The sequence below is a fragment of the Corvus hawaiiensis genome, chromosome 10 (genome assembly GCF_020740725.1).
Source record: "Corvus hawaiiensis isolate bCorHaw1 chromosome 10, bCorHaw1.pri.cur, whole genome shotgun sequence".
NCBI classification, from domain to species: Eukaryota; Metazoa; Chordata; class Aves; order Passeriformes; family Corvidae; genus Corvus; species Corvus hawaiiensis.
In genome coordinates, this window is record NC_063222.1 from 4,127,697 (window position 1) to 4,150,722 (window position 23,026).

The following is a 23,026-nucleotide window of genomic DNA, read 5'->3' on the forward strand; positions in this document are numbered from 1 at the left end:
TTTCCCAAGCAGATAATTTTGGCTTCAGGGCTTAGAGGAGACATCAGCTCAGCTGAAAAGGGGATACTTGGGTCAGTGTCCAAGACAAGGAATCACAGAATCATGGAATGGTTTGGGTTGGAAGGGACCTTAAGGTTCATCCAGTCCCACCCCCTGCCATGGGCAGGGACACCTTCCACAAGCCCAGGTTGCTCCAAGCTCCATCCAGCCTGGCCTTGGACACTTCCAGGGATCCAGGGGCAGCCACAGCTTCTCTGGGCACCCTGTGCCAGGTCCTCCCCACCCTCCCAGGGAAGAATTTCTTCCGTATATCCAACCTAAATTTCCCCTCTTTCAGTTTGAAGCCATTCCCCTTTGTCCTGGCACTCCAGTCCATTGCAAATTACCTCTCTCCATGTTTCCTGTTGGCTCCTTCAGGCCCTGGAAGGCCACAGTGAGGTCACCCCTGATGTCTTCTCCAGGCTGAACAATCCCAGCTCTCGCAGCCTTTCCTCCCAGCAGAGCTGCTCCATCCCTCTGCTCATCCTGGAGCCTCCTCTGGGCTCTCTCCAGCAGCTCCACGTCCAAACCCCGAGTTCTCTCTGCAGCAGGAACTGCAGTTCCGTGGCTGTGGATGCAGATTCTCCCAGTCCTGTCATTCCCAACAATGATGTGCACCACCCTCCATGGTGCCCAGCACGAGATAAGGTCCCTTAGGGCCACAAACACAGGAGCAGCTGCGACACCAAGTGTAGTTACGCCACAACCAGGCTCATAAATAAATTATTCTCTGCTCCAGAATGGGATTTCTTTTCAGTGGAGTTCACTGCATTAAAATGTTTCAGCCTGCGTGTTTTCGGTCAAGGCAAGGAAATGAAAACTGATGCTGGAAGATTAGGAGCCCAGCGAGGGCAGGAATTCCCGGATACAGCTCTCTCTCTCAGCTCCCCATAAGGCTCCTGCCCCTAATCTTGTCATCTACACGCCTGCACACATCAAAGTGTGACCGAGAGATAGCCGGCTCGGAGACTTTGTCACAGCATTTGTGTAGCAGAAAAATAAAATGTAACTTTCAAAGCTGTTTCCTCGGGAATTTTTTCAGTTCTGACTCAGTGGTAAACGTGCATTTCGAATTTTTCTGGGCGTTTTCCTGCCTTTTGCATTCCCCTGTGTACCTTTCCCTCAGCACCACTTAGGGGTTTCCTATCTAAATTAAACATTCCTGGGCTTTTCAGCCCCTTTCCAGTGGAGGCTGAGAACATACCCGCAATTTTTCTGCCCTCCTAAGAACAATGAAGTGTTTAGAAGTGTTTAATATCTACTCTGAAACTTGCTGCACTCTACTCCTCAGCAAGATCAGGGTCTCTGACTTCATCATGTCACTGATTTGGGGTCCCCCAATAATTATTAACCTGATTTTCTGGTGTTTTCTCTCATCATGTGACTCGTTATATCTTACTAAGAAAATAAAACACCCAAATCTTTTCTTTTTTCCCTCAATGTCCCAGCTGTGTCCATACTCCTTCCAAGAACATGCAGAACACAAGCTGGGGGGACATTGGCTGAGCAGGAAGGTTGGAGCTGTTGATTTTTTCAAAAAGACAACAACTGGAAACTGTGATTCTGGTTTTAAGACTTTCTCTTTTTTTAATATTCATGTAAAAAAAAGAAAACAACAACCAACAAAACAAACAAGCAAAAAAAAAATAAATCCAGCAGGCAAAAAAAAGGCAGAAAATCTAAGTTTATACTGAGAGATACAAACCATGGAAAAGAGTAACAACCTTTTTAAAATAGAACAGGATCTACCTCTGCAAAATAAATTCTTCTCCTTTAAAAACAAGTCCTTAAAGTGAGTCCTTTGCCCGAACAAAAGGGAGGGTCAGCACTGACATCCTGCAGGGATTTCTCCCAGGTGGCCAACATCCAGCCCGAGCTGCTGTTGGCTGCAAGATCTTCCCACCCCTCTGCATGGTGGCTGTTTCCTCCAGCCACCTGCCAGGTGTTCCCTCGTCCTCTTGCTGACCTTCCCCAGGATCTCCTGGGCCTTTGGTGCTGGGGATTTGGCTCCATGTGGTGGTTATGGAGAGCTGGAGGTTATGGAAAGCTGAGGGCTGTGGAGCGGTGATGGGCATGGGGAGGTGGGGGATGCAGTTTGTGCTCACTGGGAGCACAGCCTGCCCCCTCTAATCCTAGGAGCCACCAGAGATGCCAGCTGGGCTGGTGGTAACTTGACCTTCTGAAGGGCCAACTCTGCAGAAATGTTCAGCTGTAGATTCGGATCCCTCCAGGGTATCAAACACTCAGGGAACACCAGCATTTCACGAAAACAATTTTGCCTGAATTGAACTCCTGCAGAGAACTTGTAATCCTGAGGAGTGGTGCTCAAGCCCACTGCAGGTGCCGTTAAAATGGTTATTTTGGAGGGTCTGGACCCCTTTTTTATCTCTGATTTATCCCTTTTTTTCTATTCATAGGCATTGCCTCGAGCTTTTTTAGGATGTGCTCTGGAGCCAGGTGGGAGGACCTGCTAAGAGCTCACAGCTCTCTCTTCCCACAAAAGTTCTGACATCTCTCCCCCCTTCAAATAAACTTCCTCTCTGATGGATTGGCTGCAGGAGGCAACGTCCCACAATGGAGTTAATCTTCCCATCACTGGGGGGAGAATTACCCCAGGGAAGTCCTGATGTCAGTGTGGAGTTACACATCTAATTCTCCCTGGGATTCCTGCTCCAAAGGTAACTCTAATTAATTCTAAATGAGAAATTCTCCTGGCTCCATTAAAGATGACATCTGCGGGAACACCGGTGGCACACGGAGGTTGGCAGCTATTAGGGCAGGAATAACAATGGATTATGCACATTCCCTGGAGAGATCCGAAGAAATAAATACACTTTGCTATCACAGGCTCCAGCAAATGTCTAAGTAACAGAAATCAGATTAAATATCAGAGCAGATCAGCGTTGGAGTACAACCAGCAAAGCAAAGGTGGGACTGGGTAGAGAAGTCAGCAGGGAGGACAATGCCCTGACCACAGGCTCTGCTTGCTTTGGGCACAGCCAAGGGGACACAACTGAATTAACTTCAAATACACAGTGATTATCAAAGGAGAGTTTTCACCATTTGAGCAATTAGGAAAGGGCACAAGGCACTGCTCCTGGATATCAGTTTATACAGAAAATAGGAGCAAAATGTTCTACTCTGAGAGCACCACAAGGCGATACTTTGGTCACAGACCTGCTGGTGCTGTTAATACTAATGGGCAGTCAAGTAAAACTGATGTTCACAACAAAGATGCAACCTCAGAGTAGAGAAAACCTGCTAGAAAACACAATCCTGTTTACAGACTGCTTGGCTTGCTGCACTTTTTGCTTGTGAAGTTAAAAGTATCTGCTAGCACAACTCAAGGCCAGAAGGTCTGCTAGACGTAGTCATATTTCGAAGGGTATGAGCGTCTCCCATCCTCACTTCGAGGAGTTTCTTCATATCCTGCGCCCTTTCTGGTCTTCGGGTCAGCTTCATACCCAGAGCCAACCTTGTAGGGCCCTGTCCTGTAGGAGATGTTCCGGCCAGAGGCGTTGTAGGACACGGCTTTGTAGCTGGAAGAGACACAAGAGGAACATCAGCCTCTGGAGGGGCTGTGACTGCCCAACGTGGTGCCCTGTGCTCATGGTGGGTTTGAGGGAACTTCGTGCTGTGTCATCACCTGGAGGCACTCAGAGAGCTCAGCCCACCATCCATGGACAGGCTGCAAATCCCGTTCTTTCGTAAACTTATACTTTTTTTCACTTGAATAAATCCTTTGTGGAGTGATGGACTCAACTGCAATAACCAGCTGTGTCAGGGTACAAGTTCCTAGGGATGTTACACCATCCCTGGAAGTGTTCCAGGCCAGGCCGGACAAGGCTTGGAGCTACCCGGTCTATGGAAGGTGTCCCTGCACATGGCAGGGGTGGAATGAGATGGTTTTTAAGGTCCCTCCCAACCCAAAGAGCTCTGGAATTCTATTATTCTGATGCAATCTACCCTTGCTAATGATCTGCTGTGCAATTCATGGGCCTGAATCCACCAGCACAGTGCAAATGTCACATTTTGAGGTCAGTTCTCATGCCCTCTCCATTCATGTGTGAGTCACAGGGTGAGGGAGGGGAAATGCTCACTTTGGACCCACAGAGGGCAACTCAGTAATCATGGACTTCATGTAGTGGTGGCCTTGGCAGTGCTGAATCAATGGCTGGACTCTGATCTTAAAGGTCTTTTCCAACCTGAAGGACTCATGATGATGGGAACATCATCATGAGAACTGTCATGACGGGGGTGTTACACATCCACACATCCTGGGCCAGCTGTGGGACATGTGGACAGCCCAGGTTTTCTGCAATGCCTTCTCACAGCTACCCCAGCTCAGCTTACCGGGATTCTTCTGGGATGAGCCCTTTGCAAGCAAGGCACATCATGATGCCTCCCACGAGGGCCAGGCCCCCTGCCACCCATCCGACAAAGAGGGCTGAGCCAAAGGTGTACCTGCAAAACAGGCACGGCTGGTTAGGGTGTGACAGCTCCTGTCTGCTGCTGCCGAGACACACTGAACATTAGCACCCCCCCTCTGGCCCTACAGCTGCACCCAGAAGTCCCCCTGTGGTCTGAACCCCAAAGGCCTCCCAAGCTCATTCTTGAGCTTCAAGGACAGAGACATCCCAGCCTATTTGCTTATCTCCAGCCCAGACAAGAGGGTCTTTCTGCCAAGAATAATCTTCCAAGTCCTGCAACCATCCCAATATACTCCCAGAGTTTGCCAGTCCTTCAGCCCTGAGGGAGATTTCCACCATGGAGCACCCAGAGCCAGCTGAGCACCCACCTGTTCTGGACGTTCTGCATTCCCTGGAACATGTTCGTGGTGGACATCCAGAAGTTTGTGACCAGCATGTTGGCAAACACGGACACTCCAGTGATGGCACACAGGCCTGAGATGGGACAGAAGGACAGATCGAGTGGCACAAAGTGCAAGAAGTCACCTGGAGCCTCAGGGAAACACCTCACAGCTCTGGAAAGTTGGGTGAGACACTGCTGTGTGTGGCCTTCAGCACAAAGGGGCACCCACAATGTGTTACACCTTTCTTATAGGTTTTCCTTGCATTTACAATCCAACATCAGGAATCAATGTCACACAATAAAATCCCAAGCCAGACCAGCATACAGGAACCTTTCTCCTGGTGTGTTCTGTCACACGAATGAGTTTAACAGACAGATCATTGTACAAAATACCCAGTAGTTCATTTTAAACGTTTGTTTTACAATGAGAAACATGAACAAAAGATTCCCTGCCAGTATTTTTTAAATGGGAGAACACACTCTGTCACGTGAAAGAGGAGATGTCTCCGGTTCACAGCCTGTTCATCACCAGATGCGGAAGGCCAGCCCCAGGAGGTGGGAAGTTCTTCCATTCACCCAAACAGGGGATGTCTGGGATGGCCGTCCCTGACAACCCTGGCACCAACACCAACCTTTGGTTTTCCTCGGCAGAGGAATTCACAGAACACTTGAACATGGAATCACAGGTTTGGGTTGGAAGGGACCTTAAAGACCAAGGATAAATAGGAGCTGGGATGTCCAGAAGAGCTGAAGTCCAGAACTTTTGGCAAAAAGCCCTCACATGATACTTTTGTTTTGTTTTTCCTTCCACAGTATCCAAGGCCAGGTTGGATGGGGCTTAGAGCCCTGGTCCAGTGGAAGGTGTCCCTGCCCATGGCATGAGGTGGAACTGGATGACTTTTAAGGTCCTTCCAACCCAACCCATTCCATGATTCCATGATTCTAAAATGATAGATGTGAAATACGAAATTAAAGCTGTGTGGCAGAAGGTGGTTTCCTCTTTGCAGCTTGTACTTATTGAAGTTGTGTTGAGTGTCTCATAGCCCAACAAAAGTTAAGCGGTGAGATTTGACGGGTTTTAAATAGGGACGTTCTCCTTCCCTTTGTTAGGATATAGATTTCATTTGATTCTTATCTCAAAAATAATGTAGGAAAACATTACAACAAAGTGATGTATTAAGCATTTGCAGTTTGGAGGGAGCTGGGCATTCCTGCAGCCTTGTAGCCCAGTATTTAAAACTTACAACCCTGGGAATCTTCCTAAAATTATTATGGATAAAGCCTGAAACTGGTAAAAAATACTCTGTATAAATAAAGGCTATGATAATACACAACAACAACATATATAAAACAAGAGATATCTTTCCTTTTCCATCCGTGGGATCTGTTTTCAGCCTTCCATGTTTTGCCCAAACAAACTTCTGGTTTCCAGAGATTTTTTTTGTTCCCTAATCAGAGGTAAAAACCACTTGATCCCAAGAGATCAGGCTGGAGGACAATGTCAATAACTTCAGAAATGCTCCGAGACTTGCCCAGTCCTTGATTCCAGGGAAATGCAAACCCTACTACGTGGAAGACACGACAGTTCCCACTTACCAGCAACGATGAACATGATGCCAGAGGTCAGGGTCATGTTGGCTTTGGCAGTATCCTCCATGCTCCCAATCCGGATGCATTTCAGGGCAAAAATGCACACAAAGAGGCCGAGGATTCCCAGGACGATCCCCACGATCATGAGGGCCCTCACAGCCTGGAACATCGCTGCAAAACAAACAGCAAGAGGCTCGCTGAGTGGCTGAAATGGGATTTGTCAGAGTCTGGGGGACTTTCAAAGATTGCCTCTGTCTGAAAATAGAAATATTAAAGAAGAAACCCTTGGAAAATGGGAACTGGCTCTACTCTGTATTATTGGGGACACCTCTGGAAGTGCGGCTGTTTGACTTAACTTCCCAAAGAGTTTGGTGGTTTAGGCAGCATTTTTTTCGAAATGTTCATTAGCACCAGTTGTGAAATTCATGGAGAAGAGTTAGTGAGGAGCTGGGATACGCACGGATTGTTCCAGAACCACAGTGGTTGAGAAAGGGCTCTTCTTTCCTCCCCAGTCAGCAATGGGCAGACAGTTTCACCCAGCTATCTGGGATATTTCCAACTACTGCATGACTCAAAAATGCAGTTCTGTATGTTCCTGCTTCCCAGGAAAGCACATGGAAAAGAGCAAAAATCACCTTGAGAAACATTACACGGAGAGCAGGAGAGAGCATCAAAGCTCTGGTAATCATCTCCCTCACCGTATCCTTCCCAGGGTCATTTGGAATATCAGTCCTGGATAGATCTGTCCATGTTCATGAGAAAAACATCCAAATACTCTCATCCTGAATTTGTTCAGCAGCATGTCATGAGCTGGGAATGCTGGTGCATCATGCCCATGGGAACTGAGGCCTGAAGGAGGCAAAAGCCCTCCAGACTCCTCTTGGCTGGAGTAGAAAAGTAGAAGGAAAAGTAAAGAGAAACTTGCGCCTTTAAAACTGGAGAAGTGGTGGGGAAAATAGTACTTGAATACCAAGGTGATTCTCTAATAGGTGGCACATATCCCATCTTTCTCCAGGCTCTTCCCCTCCCCACCTGTGCACGAGACCCTGGCAGAGACAGGAAGGCGGCAGAGCCCTGGAGCGGGTGCTGGGAGGTATTTCAAGGGCTGTTGGGGTTTGGCTGGGACACTTTGCAGCCTCTCCTTGCCCTGCTGCCACTCCCACAGCCCTGGGTCTGGCTTTGGTGCTCCCCTCGTATGATTGCCTCTCTTCAGGGAAGAGAAAGCGGGCTCGCGATGGAGTGAAACGGGTGGAAACCGCATTCCACAGCCCCAGGGACTTCTCTGCCCTGTCTGTCACCCCTTTTCTGGGTGACCATGGTGCTCAAGGGTGCAGGAGAGCACAGAGCCCCTGCTGGCCTTGCACTGGTTGGGAGGAGGGTTTGTAAACCCTTCCCAGGAGGGTGCTGGGTGCCTGGGTGGCTCTCCTGGCCTGTGGGGTGTCGGGAAGCCAAGCAGAACCTCACTGGCACTGCGACGCACAAGGAAGCGGGCGGGCTGCCATTGCACAGGCTGGGAATACACCACCTTCTGCCGCCCGGCAGTCCCACCGCCTGAGCTCTTATGACTCAATTTGCCCTTATCAGCTGATAAGGAGCGCTAACGAGCTGGGGGTTTTCAATCTCCCATTCATCAGCCCCCAGGTAGGAGCTCATTAGTTATGCTCCATCAGGGAATGGCGGATACGCCTTATCAGCCCTCAGAGGTTGTTCCGCAGCACCTGATGGGAAGCGGAAAGAGGAGGAAATCTCAATCCTCCTTTGTCTTTGCAACCACCAAAGTTTCTTTGCAAATGCTTTTGTTTCCGGGCAGGCAGGAGAGGCTGATAGTCCAAGACTATGGATCGTGATGGAAGCTCCTTGTCCCCAAGACAGTACTTCATTCCTCAGCGTTTCCTGCACATTCCTGGGTGTCACCACTGGCATGTTTTCAACCCATCGAGCAGTGACCCCAGACAAAGATCCCACAGAGAGTTTGTTGGCTCCCAGGAGAGGTGTTCCAGTGCCTTGGGTGCTCATGGAAGGACACAACAGTCAGACCAAGCCAAACAGCCAAGTGAATCTCCATTGAAAGGAGCCGTTGGAAAGGGGAGGAAGATGAACACAGCAGGACGTGACAGAAAAAATGCCAGATAATCATCGGCAGCCGTTCCTGCCTCCATGAGACTGAGTTATGCACCATCTCCACTAAGGGATGGAAAGGAGAAGGAAGTCCTCCCAGGCCTGCTGTGGCACGAAGACCTCTCCACCTGGCTCACGGGACTTGACGTGGGAGCTGTTTGGAAAGGCAGCACTGCTGTTTCAAGGGAATTTTGGCATCCATTGAAAGGCCTCTGAAAAGAGCTGCTTTCTGAAGGTGAATGACCTCTGCTTGGAGGAAGGAGTGGAAGGGCTTAGACAAACAAGGGGGAAGACTGAGGAAAAACAGTATCAGGAAGCAAACAGCCCTGGAGTTACAAACCTGCCTTTGGCACACACCTTTTGCACGAGGGAAGATAACTTGGCTTCCCTTCAAGGGCTGGTGTTCCATAACAAGGGAATAGCAAAAGCACCAACAGAAATAGCTTCTCCACCAAAATAAATGCCAGTGATGTGAAACCACAGCCAGCATCCCTGTTTTCCAGAGGTAAGGGAAACTGGATAGCTGTCTTTGTCCCCAGTGTGAGTGCTGAGAGGTGAGTGAGGTAAAGCAACTTCAAGTCATTTAAATGACCATCACCTGCATTTCTGTTGCTAATACACAATAAAAAGGTGAAATCTGACTTTATGGCCAGTAATGATTGATGGGATAAAGAAATTTTAGGGACATTAAGTAAATTTCAGCAGGGACATTTTTTCTATATGTTTGAGGGAATTAATCAATTAAATGGATTCATAAAGATAACTCTGACAGAAATTGTCTGTGACTGCTTTGCACATTTCTTTATTGCCATATTACTTAATAATAACTGAGGAAGTAAAACCTTGATTGGGATAAATTGACATCAAAATGATGGTTCCCATTTCCTCATGGCTCATTTAAAACACTATCACCTGCACACAGCATGATGAGGAGACACAGTGGTCAACATTTTGTAGAGATAGTAGGATAAATCTAATCTTTAGTCTTTAAAATAAATATTCCCATGGGAGAAGTGACTCTAAATCCCAGATTTGCTCTTCCAAATGGGAAAGGATGCACCTGGTGATCCTGAAGCTGGGTACACAGAGACACATTTATTCCATGGCACCCCTTGGAGAGTCACAGGTCCTCAGCAAAGCTTGAGGGCATCTCTGAGGATGGCATCCCTGAGGGCACAGGGCTGGAACCCACATCACGCTCGGATCACCAGCTGCAAAAGGCCTGTGCACAGCAGTGCTTGCTTGGACCTTTCTGTGATCGTGCACCAGAAGTGAGAAACGCTCCCAGGGCCAAATTTACTGCTGCACTGGAAGCACTGGAACACCCTCACATGCAGTGGGGTGGGAACAACAGCTCTTTTGGGAAAATTAGCGAGCAAACGGGACAGCAATACCCCTCTGCACTCCGCTTCTGTAGGCACTAAGTCTGCCCAGGTGATGGGGAGTGACTGAACACACCTTTCCCCTTCTCACCCTTCCTACCCACGCCTCTCACAGTCATATTTCTCCAGTTCCAGTTCTCTCTTTGGAAAAACAGTACATTTCCATTCTTTCCATCATCCTATAACACTGCACAATTGCATACAGCCTTCTTTCTTGTGTTTCCATTCCAAGGGGGGTTAAACACCCTGGCTCTCCTCACCTCAGTGGAACTGTGCTGATTTATGCCAGCAATGGTGCTGAACCCTTGGTGCTCACCCAGAGATCCCCCACACATGCTCCAGGTTGTAACCCCCACCAATAACCCCCACCACAAAAATAATTTTGGCAACGAATACGCTCCTATTTTTATGCTCATACACTGGAAGTGTTATTCTTCACAAAGTGCCTTAAGATACCTGCTCCTCCTTTCAGACGAAAACTCTGCAGGTCACCCAGGAGAGCCCCTGGTGCATTTTTGCCCCTACCTGGCAGCCCAAGGATGGTGAAATACGGCCGACACTCCGTGAAGCCGGAGCTCTGCCGCACGCAGCTCCTCCACAGCCCCTGGTACTGGAACACGGCCGTGACCGGGTTGTCATACAGATCCTGCGTGCTCCACGTGTCCATGGCCGTGGCCATGATGCTCCCTGCAATGCCCAGCGACGACACAAGAAACCCCATCACCTGGCAGAGCGTGGTGGACATGGTGTGTCCCTGGAGAGCAGAGGTGACACGGCCCCGAGGGAGCCGCAGCCCTAATGGAGCACCGGAGTCCTCTTGCCTGAGCCACCACAAGTGCAGCTGCTCTTATCAGATGCTTTCCATTGAGCGCTGTTTGCTCAAAGTGTTTTTGCAAGATAGACCAGTTTCACTCTCACTGCGGGGGAGGTTTGTGCCGGCAGGGCTGGAGATAGGAGCTTTTGTCCTTTAGAAGTGCTTGTCCTTCCACGTTTAAGCAGCCACGCTCTGCCGAGTGTTGGGCAACCCACTTGGGGCTTGGCCAGCCCCCTGAAACCCTTTGCTGCCCTTTGGGCCTCTCCTGCCTGCTTGGCACGGGGCACAGACCATGTCGCCAGGGGAATCCAGCACGTGGCCCTGGCCATCACCTCCCCATCGCTCTGCTTATGCCACCAGACAATCTGTCCCCCGTGGAGGTGTCCGCACAAGAGGCATAATGAGAGACAGGACCCTGTCAGAGGATGTGAGGCCACCAGCCCAGCCCAGGGATGCGGCCACTCCTTGCAGTGCCCTCAGGCATCACTGAGCTTCCACTGGATGCTCACCATGGTACAACCCAGGGCAGCAAGCCAAGAGCCCCAAACTGATCCAGCAAAGCTCCTCCCGTGCTGTTCTCCACTTGCCCACATCCCCACTGCCGTCACGAGGACACACTGACACCCGTGTGGGAGGGAGGAGAGCGCAGGGACCACCGGGAAATGGCCTTTGTGGGGGTGCTTGTCCATATTGACTGGAGGGATGGTCCTGGGAAAGGGATGGGGGATGTAAAAAATGGGAAATTCATTCTCACAGTGGAGAGGTGCTGGGCTGGTGGGGGCAATATAAATCCACTGTGCCGCTCTGCCAGTGGAGTCAGTGAGGTACAAGGACCTTCTGGATTTTACACTCATCCATTCTCATCCAGTATCCCTCTCCAGCTGATTTACTTCAGCCCTGACCTAGAAACATGCTCCTACTTTAACCTGTCCATGCCACAGGCACCATCCACACCAGCACCTGGATGTGAAGCCATGTGAAAGCCACCAGGAAGAGAGGAGAGGCTGATTTGTGTCCATGGAGGAGCTACAACGGGGTTATTACACCCGGATATTGCTCCTGCCTTCTGGAAAACAGCAACCCAGGACATGCCTTGGCTTGTGGGGCTGTGCTGGAGGAGCCAGAGCACAATTCCATGTCTCCTGGCAATCACAGTCCTCTTGAGTCAGGCACAAAATGTCTTTGCTTCCATCAGTTTTGTTCAAATGTCATCATTTTCACTCACTTTGGCAAGTTTACATCAGAGGAAGGGTCAGTTCTGACCTGCTTAAATTTGCCAGCAAAAATAATAAAGTGAAAAAAAAAACGTAGAAGGGAACCCTCAAGAACCAGTAGAGCTGCTCATCCTCTGTGAGGGACAGGGAATGCTGACTAAAATTCCTTATTTTGGATAAGGATTTGTGATAGATCAGGGTTGGAGAGGACCTAGAAGCTGAGACAACAACTAGGGATGAGGAGGACCTGGAAAACAGAAGGACAAAAAGTCCTAAAATGTGGCCAGTTCTCATCCCTTGTGGTCCCACAGCCAGAATTGTGTCCCAGACTAGAAAATCCAGTTGCATCCAAGCCCTGATGCTCTTCAGCAGCTCTCCAGGATGACTCCTGTCCTTCCCACGCCCCAGGACATGCCTTCTTGTTTCTGGCCATCCAGTGGTAAGAGCCCATGTCCCTTTTTCTGGGCTGAACCTCTTCAGAATGTGTCAGAGGGAGCGCTATTCCTTTGAGACATAACCCCTTTTCCCAAGTGTGCAAATTCCCAAGTGTGTGCACCAGTGAAATGAACCAGTCTGTACTGGTCATAGCTCAAAATAACCCCTGGGGAGGAAAAAGGAAGGAAAGGGGGAGAATTAAAGGGGTGAACATGTTTTTTCCAGCTTTTTTTTTTTTCCCCAAACACCTCTGCCACCTTTTAAATGATTGGTTTTTTCTGCTCAGTTGGACATCTGGGTTGCTGCAGGAACACCAGTGTTGGTGGCCCTTCCATCCCTATATCCATGTTTGCTTTGGTGGGAGAGGACACACCACTCCTTCCTCCAACCTGGCCGCTGGTTCCAGCCACGTGCAGCAGGAGCTGCTCTTCAAACCAGCAGGGACCTTTTCTTCTCTTTCTCCAGTATTTCACCCCCCAAGCTCTGCTTATCCCCCCAAGACACCTGTTGGAAAGAGGGCCATTCCTGGATGTGCCCCTGCCCAGTCCATCACCTCACTAAACTTTCCTTGGGAGTGGAATTTTCTCCCGTGGATGGAGACACTGTTTCTCATCACAGCTCTTACTCAGGGATATCAAAACCCCAGAGCAATGGTGGAGCAGTCAAAAAAAATCATCAAACTCTCCAGGTGGGCAGGAAAGTCCAGGAGAACCAGTCTGGCTTTGATCTGCAGGGCCAGGTGGAACCATGTCTCTAAAGAAGGTAAACCAACACAGGGTTGGACATTCCCCACTGAAGCCTCGTATGCTGTCCCCAGATATGGAGCCGAGGAAGGAATTTTGGTGCTGATGGTCATGCTGCAATCCTCGCTTAAGAGTTAAACACCCAGCCATGCTCAGCACTCCACACGTTGTCATCTTTGAAGAATTATTGTGGTTTGGGGGGATCTGTTTGCTCAGCCCTAAAAGTATTGGCTGAGGTGTCCTCTTGCCATGCCATTGCCATTTCTCCTGCTCTGACCAGAACCATACTTGGAAAGAGTGGGAATTCAAAGCTCCCACACCTTCCTCAGTGGATGCTTGAAGCAGAGTTCTGGAGACAAAACCCAAACTTGTTTCCTTCCCAGCCCTTCCCCAGCATATTTCCTTTGCCTTTCTCAAATATTCAGATTTTAAGCTTATTTTTAATGGTTGTTTCTGAGCTGCCCGTGATAGGGAAAAATACATTCATCCCATTTTCTCAGATAACAGAAGATCCCCAGGGAGTTTCATCTGAACTGTTGGCTCAGAGCACAACCCAAGAAGGGGCTGGGTGAGAGGAAAGCTGTGGAGCGAGTCTGAGCATCTTCACCACAACCTGATGCTCATCTCCAGCCACCCCATGGAGATGACCACAGCCAGGGTTGGTTGAAGGATGGGAATCTCTCTCCAAGCAACCTGTGGTTTGTCTCCAGTGGTTGAATGCTTGGCCAGAGGCTTTCCCAATCCACATGGAAATGCTGAGCTGTGTCTGAGGAGGGGGAATGACGAGGCTGCAGCTCACCAAGGAGCAGAGAACAGGGCTCCCACTGAGGATTGGGATAACTCCGGTGGTTTATCCAAACGAGGAAAAGAAGGGGGCTTTGTGACCACTCCCCTGTGCCTCTTTATTCCAGCTCATAGTTGCTTTATCTCTCCAGGCATTGACTCTGTGTTATCTCAAAACCGGTCCCTGGGCCCAGGCAGCTCCTGAATGTTATCGCCGCCTCTCCCACAAAAATCACCTCCAGCTCATGTTTGCTCTCAAATTTGCAAACACAGCTCACACCCTGCCAGCTGCTCACACCAGCCCAGCCTTCTCAGGCCCAGACTAAGCAAACCCACCCTTCTCTTCCTGCCCCTCCATAGTCAGGACCACCTCAGGCTCCAGGAGTGTGTGGCCTGCAATGAGAAGGGCTCAACGGCCTTTCTGGAATTCAGTGAGGGAAGTGGGTCGTGGAAGGACCCCATCCCAGCTCAGATCCACACTACTGGGTGGTCCAGGGGGTGCTCTGAGGTCCCTCAGCAGAGCATGAGGCTGTCCTTGCCTACATATCCATGAGCTGTAGCCCAGCCCCACATCTCCACAGCCTTGCTCCTCTTCTGGCCCTCATCCCAGATCCCTTAGGATTTTCTTTTCTTGTCTGTCATCCTTTCATGGTGTAAAGGCACAAAACAATAAATGTGACACACCCACCCAGCTCCCTGCCACCTGCTCCCACCCTGAGTGTCACTGGGGGTCCTGAGAACTCTCTAAAGGTCTCCTTTGGCCCTTTCCCCATCCCCACACCTCTCTCAGCTCTAGATGTGAGTGCAAATCCATCGGAGCCTCACATATGTCCTGGTAGGATACATCAAGTCTCCAGCCCACCTGGGCCACCTAAATCCTTCTGCACCCAAAACTTGACCTCAAAAGACTTTAAGCAGGTTACAGCTGTTACCTCTAGATGTTTCAAAATTTGGAGCTGACCTGGCTGGGTGAAAGGATTTCAAGCAGCAAACAGACCTTGAAAGAGGCTTTGCCATGGCCACCACTGGTCATGACATGGCAATTAGCACTTCCCATCCTTACAAACTTCAGGCATAGAACAGTTCCAGGGAGCTTGGCCAGCGGCTGCCCTGTATCCAAAATCAGGTTATTTGCTATGGTTATGCCACAAAATTGTTGTGGGTTGTATAAAATGAAAGTAAACCTTGTCAGAGCATCGATATAGAAAGGAAAAATCCAGAGAAGCCAATGTTGATGCTTCCTAGACATGAATTCTCCTTGGGAAACATCTACGCACTGCTCCTACCCTGCACCGGCCAAACTGAAATTTATGGAAAATCTGGGCAGTTGTGGTTGCATTCATGTGACCTCTTTTCCCTCTGAGCACTCTAAGAACATGGGCGTTTTTATCAGCTGGAGAAGTTGAACAGGCTGCTCTCAGACTATCAAAGTTTGCCATTGGAAAAGCAAGAATATTCTCCTGTTTCAAGCCACCACCCCTTTGGTCCACAGCAAAGAGATCTCTCAGCCCTTCTGAAGGGGTCAAAAGGGCTTTGGACCTGAGGGAGAAATGTTCTTGGAAAAATTGCTGGACACGTCTCCCTGCAAAGGTGTGGGAAAAAGACACCAGCACAGACACCAGGAAAATCAGTGCCCGTGCAATTGTAGCTGAGCAAAGTTGGGAGCAACTGCAAAATTCTGCCTTGAGCAGAATGCGCCTCATGATCTCCACACAAGGTGAAACCACCAGCCTTGCCCAGCTCAGCTTCTGCTATTTATCACTTATGTGTGCTCAGTTTCCAACTGTGTCCTCCAGACCATCTCACGCCAAAGCAAGGAGCAAAAATAACAGGAGGAAGCAAAATCAGAACAAATATGTTCAGTCCTCCAGTGCCACATTTCACCAGAGAGCGACCGTTTATAGCCAGAGCCATAAACTGCCTGGGTTATTCCTCATTCCTATCTATTATCTTGATTTTTCCTCAATCTATTTGAAATTAAAGTTCCCAACTAAATTGAAGATAGATGATGGGCAAAACAAGTTTAATCTTTGCTGTGGGAGCGAGGGATTGAGGTGGAAAAAAACCTTGGAACCCAAAACTTCCTCGATGTGCTCAGGTCACCTCGCTGCTTTGCCTATTATTTTTATTCGCTCTGGCACTATTGTTCCCAATATAAATTGCCATTGTCAGGATAATAAATAGGGGTTGATAATGGAAATGCTGACAAACCATTAACTCTGGTGTAGTTCGTGAGGGGGGTTTCATGGAGATCACTTAAAATAAACATGGGAATGATGCATTTAAATAATATCTGAACAAATTAATAATAGGATTTTTAGCATCATTTCCCTCCCCCTCTGATTGGGGTACCACCTTTGCTGGTGGTGGGTGGGGAGAATTGCCCATAGGAGCAGCTGGATTCAGGAGATGGAGCCAATCCATAAAGCCCAGCAGTGGTCCCACTGGCTTTGCTCCGACTTCTCCGGAGACTGTAAGTGTCAGACAATCGATAACAGGAGGGGAAAATGGGAGCAGGGAGGGGGGTAACTACAATAGAACAAGCCCGCTTCATTAAAAAGAAAGGGAAAAATTCCAGCTCGTTCTGTAGGGCAGTGCTGATAGCACTGGTCATGAAAAAGATCATTTGGGACAAAGCACATAAATATTCATATTCCCTCACACTGAGCCCACACCATCTCCCCGGCACCGCTGAGAGTGAGGACGGCAACTTTGGGGGGTTCAGGCCCCCACCACCTTTATTTTTTATGGTTGTCCTTTATTCCTTGGGCTCCTTTACATCCCTTTTTGTAGGTGACTGCAATCAACCTGGCAAACACAAGTGGAAACTCCGCTCTGAGGGTTTCATCAGAAACCCCAATATTTAGGATAGGATGCTCCATGGCTGGGAGGGATCCACAGAGCTTGTGGGATGGAGCTGAGGAATCATGAAAACACAGAATCCCGGGATGGTTTGGGTTGGAAGGGACTTTAAGGACCATCTTGTTCCACCCCCTGCTGTGGGCAGGGACATGGACACACCGATCTCCAGCAGCCCCTCTAAATGCAGGAAAATCCTGCTAATGCAGGAAATCCATCCCCTCACCATTCCCATTTTAGAATATTAATAACCTACCCAACAGACACCAGTCTGGAGGTTTTGGAATTGCAAAAAAACCATCCCTAGTTTTCTGCCTTTTTCTGTAGGGCTGAGGTCAGCGACAAAGGTATTTTGAAAGAACAAACACCCCCAAATCTCAAGTATTCTGATTTCTTCAAAGATTAGAACAGTTCCCAGAGCTGAACACTTGAAAAGGTTAAATGCTCCTTCTGTAGAGTTACAATTTTTGCCATTTTAATTTTTTTTGAGCAGAGGAACTGAGGAAGAACTGCAAGAACTGGAAGAACTGCAGCGTGTTGTGGGAGCATCTGTGTGGGGAGGGTTTGCTTTTTACACCCCAATTTACTCCTCACATGGCAACTTTAATCTCTTTATAGAATCACTAAGGTTGGGAAAGACCCCTAAGATTGAGTCCAACCATTAACCCCGTGAGTTTTACCAACCTGTCCTGCCCTTTTCTCCCTGAGTTTTCCCTTGGTGAAGGTGCTCAGCTTTGCTGACTGAGAGAGCAGTGTGTGAATACCAGCCCTGCACAAACACCCTTCTTTGGATGTCATCCTTCAGCTGCATGCCCAGGCAGGATCAGGCTCATGTCCTTCTAGGAAAAGGTGCCTCTGTACCCAAGAGTCCAAGCAGGGACATTCCAAGCCACAGCTCCAGCAAGAGGACGATGCTCAGGGACCTCCCTGGCACCTGCGTGGGGAAGCTGCAGCACGGCCAAAGCCAGCCACCAGTTGGGAATGAGGATCCAGAGAAGAGCAACACAAAAACACAGCTCAGGGGAGGAAACACCTCCCCAGATGACATCTGAGGCCACAGCCACACTGGGTTATACTGGTTTGATTTGTGCCTTCTCTCGAGAGAAGCAATTTTTGTGCACAATGCCCCTTTCTGTGTGTTTTGGAAATGCCATTTTGCAGAAGTTCTGCAGTGATTTCCTGATATAATTGGCTTCTTCCCTCCATTCTGGCTGTATCAAAGCACAGAGGCCAGATGGGTATAAGAGTCTAAGTGCCTTTTTTCTCACTGTATTAAGGCTAGAAGAAACCCCAGATAATCCTGTTGTAACCTAATTGTTTGCACCCCGAGATACTCTGGGCGCAACCAGGGCAGGAATGATTCCCGTGGCAGAAAAAACTGGAACCAAAGGAGAATTAGGGAGAAATCCAGCCTGGTGGTGTTAGCCCGAATAGAAATACAGTGAGCTGAACTGTGACATATCCTCTTAGGAAAGGATCTTCTCCAATGACAAGACTATTAGTGGATTCTGGTGGGAAGCCACACACAGCCACACAGCTGGGACAGGGATCTGAACCAGAGCCACCCACGGCACAGGGGATAAACCTCCCCATGGAGCAGCCTGGACAATACCTCAGGAATCCGATGCATAATTAGTTGTAATGAGTTTTGCTGAACCTCAGCTTGGCCATGGGAGGGGGTTTGCCCTGAGGTATCTCCAAAGGGCCAGTTGTTCAAACAGGGTGAGCACCCGAGGTCCTTTCTGGCTGAAATTTGGGTTACCCACTGAAAATCCCCCACTGCTCACACAGAGATTGTGTCACTCGCCCTCCCACCTCTTCCCTGGCGCCATCAGGCCCTACCTGGCAGCCCCAGGATGGTGAAGTAACCGCGGCATTCGGTGAAGCCGGAGCTCTCCCGCACACAGGTGCGCCAGAGGCCCTGGTAGTTGAAGACAGCCGTCACCGGGTTGTTGTACAGGTCCTGGGTGCTCCACTGGTCCATGCACGTGGACGCGATGATGCCTCCGATGCCCAGGGCGGACACCACGAAGCCCATGGACTGGCAGATTGTCACTGACATGGTGCCAGGCACGCTGGAGCCACGTTCTGGGCGCACACAAGCCTCCGCAAGCCGGGTCTGGGGCAGGCAGCCAGGGCACCAGGGACTTTTAGCTAGAGGCACTGCCTACGTCACGCCAGCAGCCAGGAGAGCTCTGGGTGCACCACGCAAACCTCCCCTTGCCTTTATCTGTTTCGGTGAGATAATTTCCTCGCTCGGTACCAAGAGCCATTTGTTCCACCTCGCTCTCTGTTTACCTTCTCCCTCCAGGCAGAGGTGCAGCTGGCACGGCCAGACGAGACCAGCGAGTCCCTCTGGAGAGCTTCCACAGAAACGCCAGGGAACTTCGGGAGACCAAGCACAGAGGGGCTTCAATCGGATGAAACATAAAAATTATGGAGAGCCTGATCCTTTCCTGGCAAGGATGATGCTTTTGAGCCAAGTGGAGATCGGATATTAGGAAAAATTCCTTCAAGGAAATGGTTGTCGTGTGTTGGAGCAGGAGGCCCAGAGGAGTGCGGAGTCTCCAGGTCTGGAGGGATTTAACAGATGTGTAGACGTGGCACTTGGGGACGTGATTGACCTGGGAGTGCTGAGGGAACAGTTGGGCTTGATGATCTTAGAGGGCTCTTCCAACCTAAATGTTTCCATGATTTGTTAGCATGGCTCCCTCTGGCTCAACCAAAACATTTAAGCTGAGGTTGATGCCATGAAGATTTTTTGCCTTTTCTTTTATACCCCTGTTATACCTTTTTACAACTTCTGTATTCTCAGTGCTTTTTCCCTACATTCTTGGCCTTGTTTGTCAAGATGAGAGACTCAACATTTTAGAAGCTTCGTAGCCAGGGATCAGTGTGCCCCAGACCCAGGTGCTCTCCAGAACACATTCTGTAAACCAAGATAGAACCATCCAGGGGAAGGTTCCTTGGGGAGGGGGGCTCACTTGAGCCTCTCCTTGGGGAATCTTTGATAGATCTGCTAATTAGTAACACCCATAATGTTATACCCAATGTTGGGGGGGGGGAACACACACACTCAGCGGGGTGCATCTCGATGCATATGACCTGGACGTGTGCACCTAAGGATCCTTAAAAATAAATACCAAGGTAAAATCCCTTTTCCCCTTCTAACCGTGAATGACTCTTGATTTTAAGACCAGGAAAAGGCATCAGGTTAATGTATCAAAGAGGGAAGCTTGTAGCAATGGGTGCTTGGGCAGACCTCGGGAAGGTTGGGCTGCGAGCCCATGGGAAAGGCAGCACTTTCTGAAGAGCGAAAGGTGTGAACCTACAGTTTTTTGTGGCAGGACCAAAGGAAAAACCTAGACAAAACTGCATGTCCTCGTTTATTATTGTTTTATACCCATCATCCAAATAGGAATTTGGACTTTTTTCCATGGGCAAAGGACGATGGCAGGGCAGACCTGCTGTAAGACCAGAGCGCCCTAAGGGACCTGGCCTTATTGCAGAAGATGCCGTTGTAGGGTAATGTCTTGTGTGCCCATTCTGCTCCATCCCTCACCACTTTCTTCTTAGCCCAGTTCTCCAGAGGTACCAACCTGTTTGTGGTGGGAGAGGAGCAAGGAATGTGCAGGAGAAGAGGAGATGAGGAGCCATTTCAGCAGTGCCAGATACAGAGCGTATGGAGGGGTCAAGGAGAGACCTTCAGCAGAAGTGGAGCTCAGTGGGGTGACATTTAGGTGGTGGAAGTGGAAGGTCAGGAGGAAGCATGAAGGTGTGGACCTCTGTCACCTGGCTGAATTTACCCTTGCTCAAGGACCCTGAAGTCTCTCCCAGATGCTTGGCCTCCTCAATGCCTTGAGGACTTCCCTGTGAAGCTGCTTCTGAGGAAGAGCTCACCTGTTGTGGGAGCAAAATCTCCCAGGGATTATTTTTGTCCTGCACCTTTTTGAGAGAACCAAGAAAGGGAATGTGGGAAGTCACCCAGTCTGTTCCCATGTCCAAAGCAGAGCAGCTCTACTCACGAAGCTCCAAGGGAGATGTCACTCTCATTTAAGATTTTTTGTCCCAGAGCCTCAATTATCAATTCTGAAAATGTTGTGTCTAATACCGAAGTTTGTCATGAAATTAATGCCCAAAATTAAACACCAACCAGGGAAAAAGGCAACTCCAAACAGTCCTCAGGTTTAAATGGAATGCTAGCCCATTTTCCATTTTTTCCCCAAAAGAACAGGATTGGTGATTCATGTGCTTTCACAACCCACTCTCTCTCCCAGACTTTTTTGGGCCCAGTGACGCCCAGTGCTGGTGCCACACCTCACCTGCTCCATGTTGGGGCTGTTAATTGCTTTCGGTATCGGTCAACAGAACTTAATCACGGAAAGCTTTCCCAGTATCACGTAGCTAAATATAGAGCCTGAGTCCAGAGCACAAACACACTCCCTGCGTTTGTCACCACCGGGATTGCCTGGAGACAGAAAAGACTCATGGCAGCCGAGGACTGTGCTCAATACATTAACTCAGAGCATAAATTCACCTTGCGTTTGAACAACTTGGAAGGCCTGCAAAAAGCGTCTCCACTTGGTACACGTCGATCCCTGGGTGGGGAGTGCCAGACACCCACAAAGGGACACATTTTGTCCAAATTATCACCTGTTTGTTTCAAACTGTGCCAACGTGCAGCAGCCAGAAGAGCAAGGTCTTTGTGTGTGAGCATTTGCAAGCAAAAAATCCCTAACCTTACCAAAAAGGAGTTTTCCCTCCTGAGAGGATGTCACTGGGAAAATAGCCAAGGACTGAACTCCTTCAACCACCTAAACTTACCAGCTTGATGTGACTTGTGTAACTCACCTCAGTTATCTCACAGGACAGGGCTAGAGCAAGGACAAAGCCTCCCCTGGGAGTTTTTCTAAGGAATGACTCTGCACATTGCTCCAAGTCCCTCCAGCTGTGCCCGCTGCCCACCGCCGATGCTGTGACTGCTCGAGTGGGAAATAACACCACTTAAAAAGTAGAGTTTGTGCTGTCCTCTGGGATTTAAGCGATTTAGCCTCGCTTTAGCCTTGCTGCTGCCCGTGGGAAGGAGATCAGTCCCTTTGCACCTGCAGGGTCCACTCTCCCTCTAACACATCTCCTCACCACCTTCACAACGCCACTGAACCTCCTGCTTCCAGCACAATGGAGAAGATTTCTCTTGAATGTGGGATTTGTCCCTGCCAAGGAGGATGCCTGGACTGCCTAATTATTTTATTCATAAGCCGGCCGTGCTTTCAAAGACATCTGGGTGACCTATCTAAAGCTAAGTGAATCCCTCACCCCGGAGGAGCCCTGCTCCTCCTGATCCCTCCGGGGAGCCGGGGTTGGGTGGCGGAGGGGCTGCCGGGGGAGTTCTTCGGAGCCGGACAATGAGGAACACATTGACAAAGTGTTCACATTATTGGCTGATGGGTCTGCATCAGTCACTCATTCACAAGCACAAGGTCTAAATTGCAGAACCAATTAACGGCACTAATAGCCCTTGCCTGAATTAATCTTTGAGACAAAAGAGGAGAGAAGTGGAAGAGCTATTAGCAAATCAAGCTGTACCATCCCTACTTTATTGCAGGAATCTAAGTGTCTGTATTTGGCTATTATGAACTGACTGCAATTACAGCCCTCATTTAAAATGATTAAGTGGTTATAATTATTTTTCAATTAAAACTTAGATCTTCCATTTATACAACATTGCAGGCTTCAATTAAAGTCCTTTTTCCTCCTTTTTTTTTTTTTTTTTTTTTGGAGGAAAAAAGTACCACTGTGCCAAAAGACTCTTGCATCTCTTCTGGCCATTGAGAACCAAGTAACATGATAATAACACCTTTGTTTTCATCCCTCCTTCCCGGCCTCCTGAACTCCTGCGTGGCCAAGGAGATAAACTGCCAAGCACAGCACCTGCCAAAGGTCAGGAAAAAACAGCTTGGAAAGCTCTACGAGCATCAAACACCCCTGAAATCAGGTAAACCCACCTGGCTTAACCACTCTCAGGGCTAAGAGGTGCTGTAGGAGTGATTTATAAAGGATTTGGGGGGCTGGAGGGGACTCACTTTGTCTGGGGCTTTTGTAAAGAGCAAAACCACTGGAAAGCACAGAACTGGGAGGAGTGTGGCAGCAGGTGAGCTCGGGAGGAGTTTCTGCCAGGCCTGGTTTTAAACATCTGAGGAGAGGAAAGCCAAGATCTTCACATGAAATTAAGCCAAG

At 49.1% G+C, this 23,026-nt stretch overlaps 1 protein-coding gene across 3 annotated transcripts; it reads right to left on the reverse strand.

Moving 5' to 3' along the window:
- Positions 1-1,706: 1,706 nt before the first annotated feature.
- On the reverse strand, positions 1,707-18,922 carry CLDN18 (claudin 18). Of its 3 annotated transcripts, none has more exons than XM_048315030.1 (5): positions 18,632-18,922; positions 6,448-6,612; positions 4,838-4,943; positions 4,393-4,503; positions 1,707-3,578 (listed from the first exon to the last, which is right to left on the reverse strand). In XM_048315030.1, exons 1-5 carry the CDS (start codon positions 18,849-18,851, stop codon positions 3,401-3,403), a joined length of 780 nt encoding a protein of 259 aa, XP_048170987.1. In that variant the 5' UTR covers positions 18,852-18,922; the 3' UTR covers positions 1,707-3,400. The 3 variants fall into 3 exon arrangements, with proteins under 3 accessions (XP_048170987.1, XP_048170986.1, XP_048170988.1); XM_048315029.1 differs by lacking the exon at positions 18,632-18,922 and adding an exon at positions 10,467-10,884; XM_048315031.1 differs by lacking the exons at positions 4,393-4,503; positions 18,632-18,922 and adding an exon at positions 10,467-10,892.
- Positions 18,923-23,026: the final 4,104 nt, after the last annotated feature.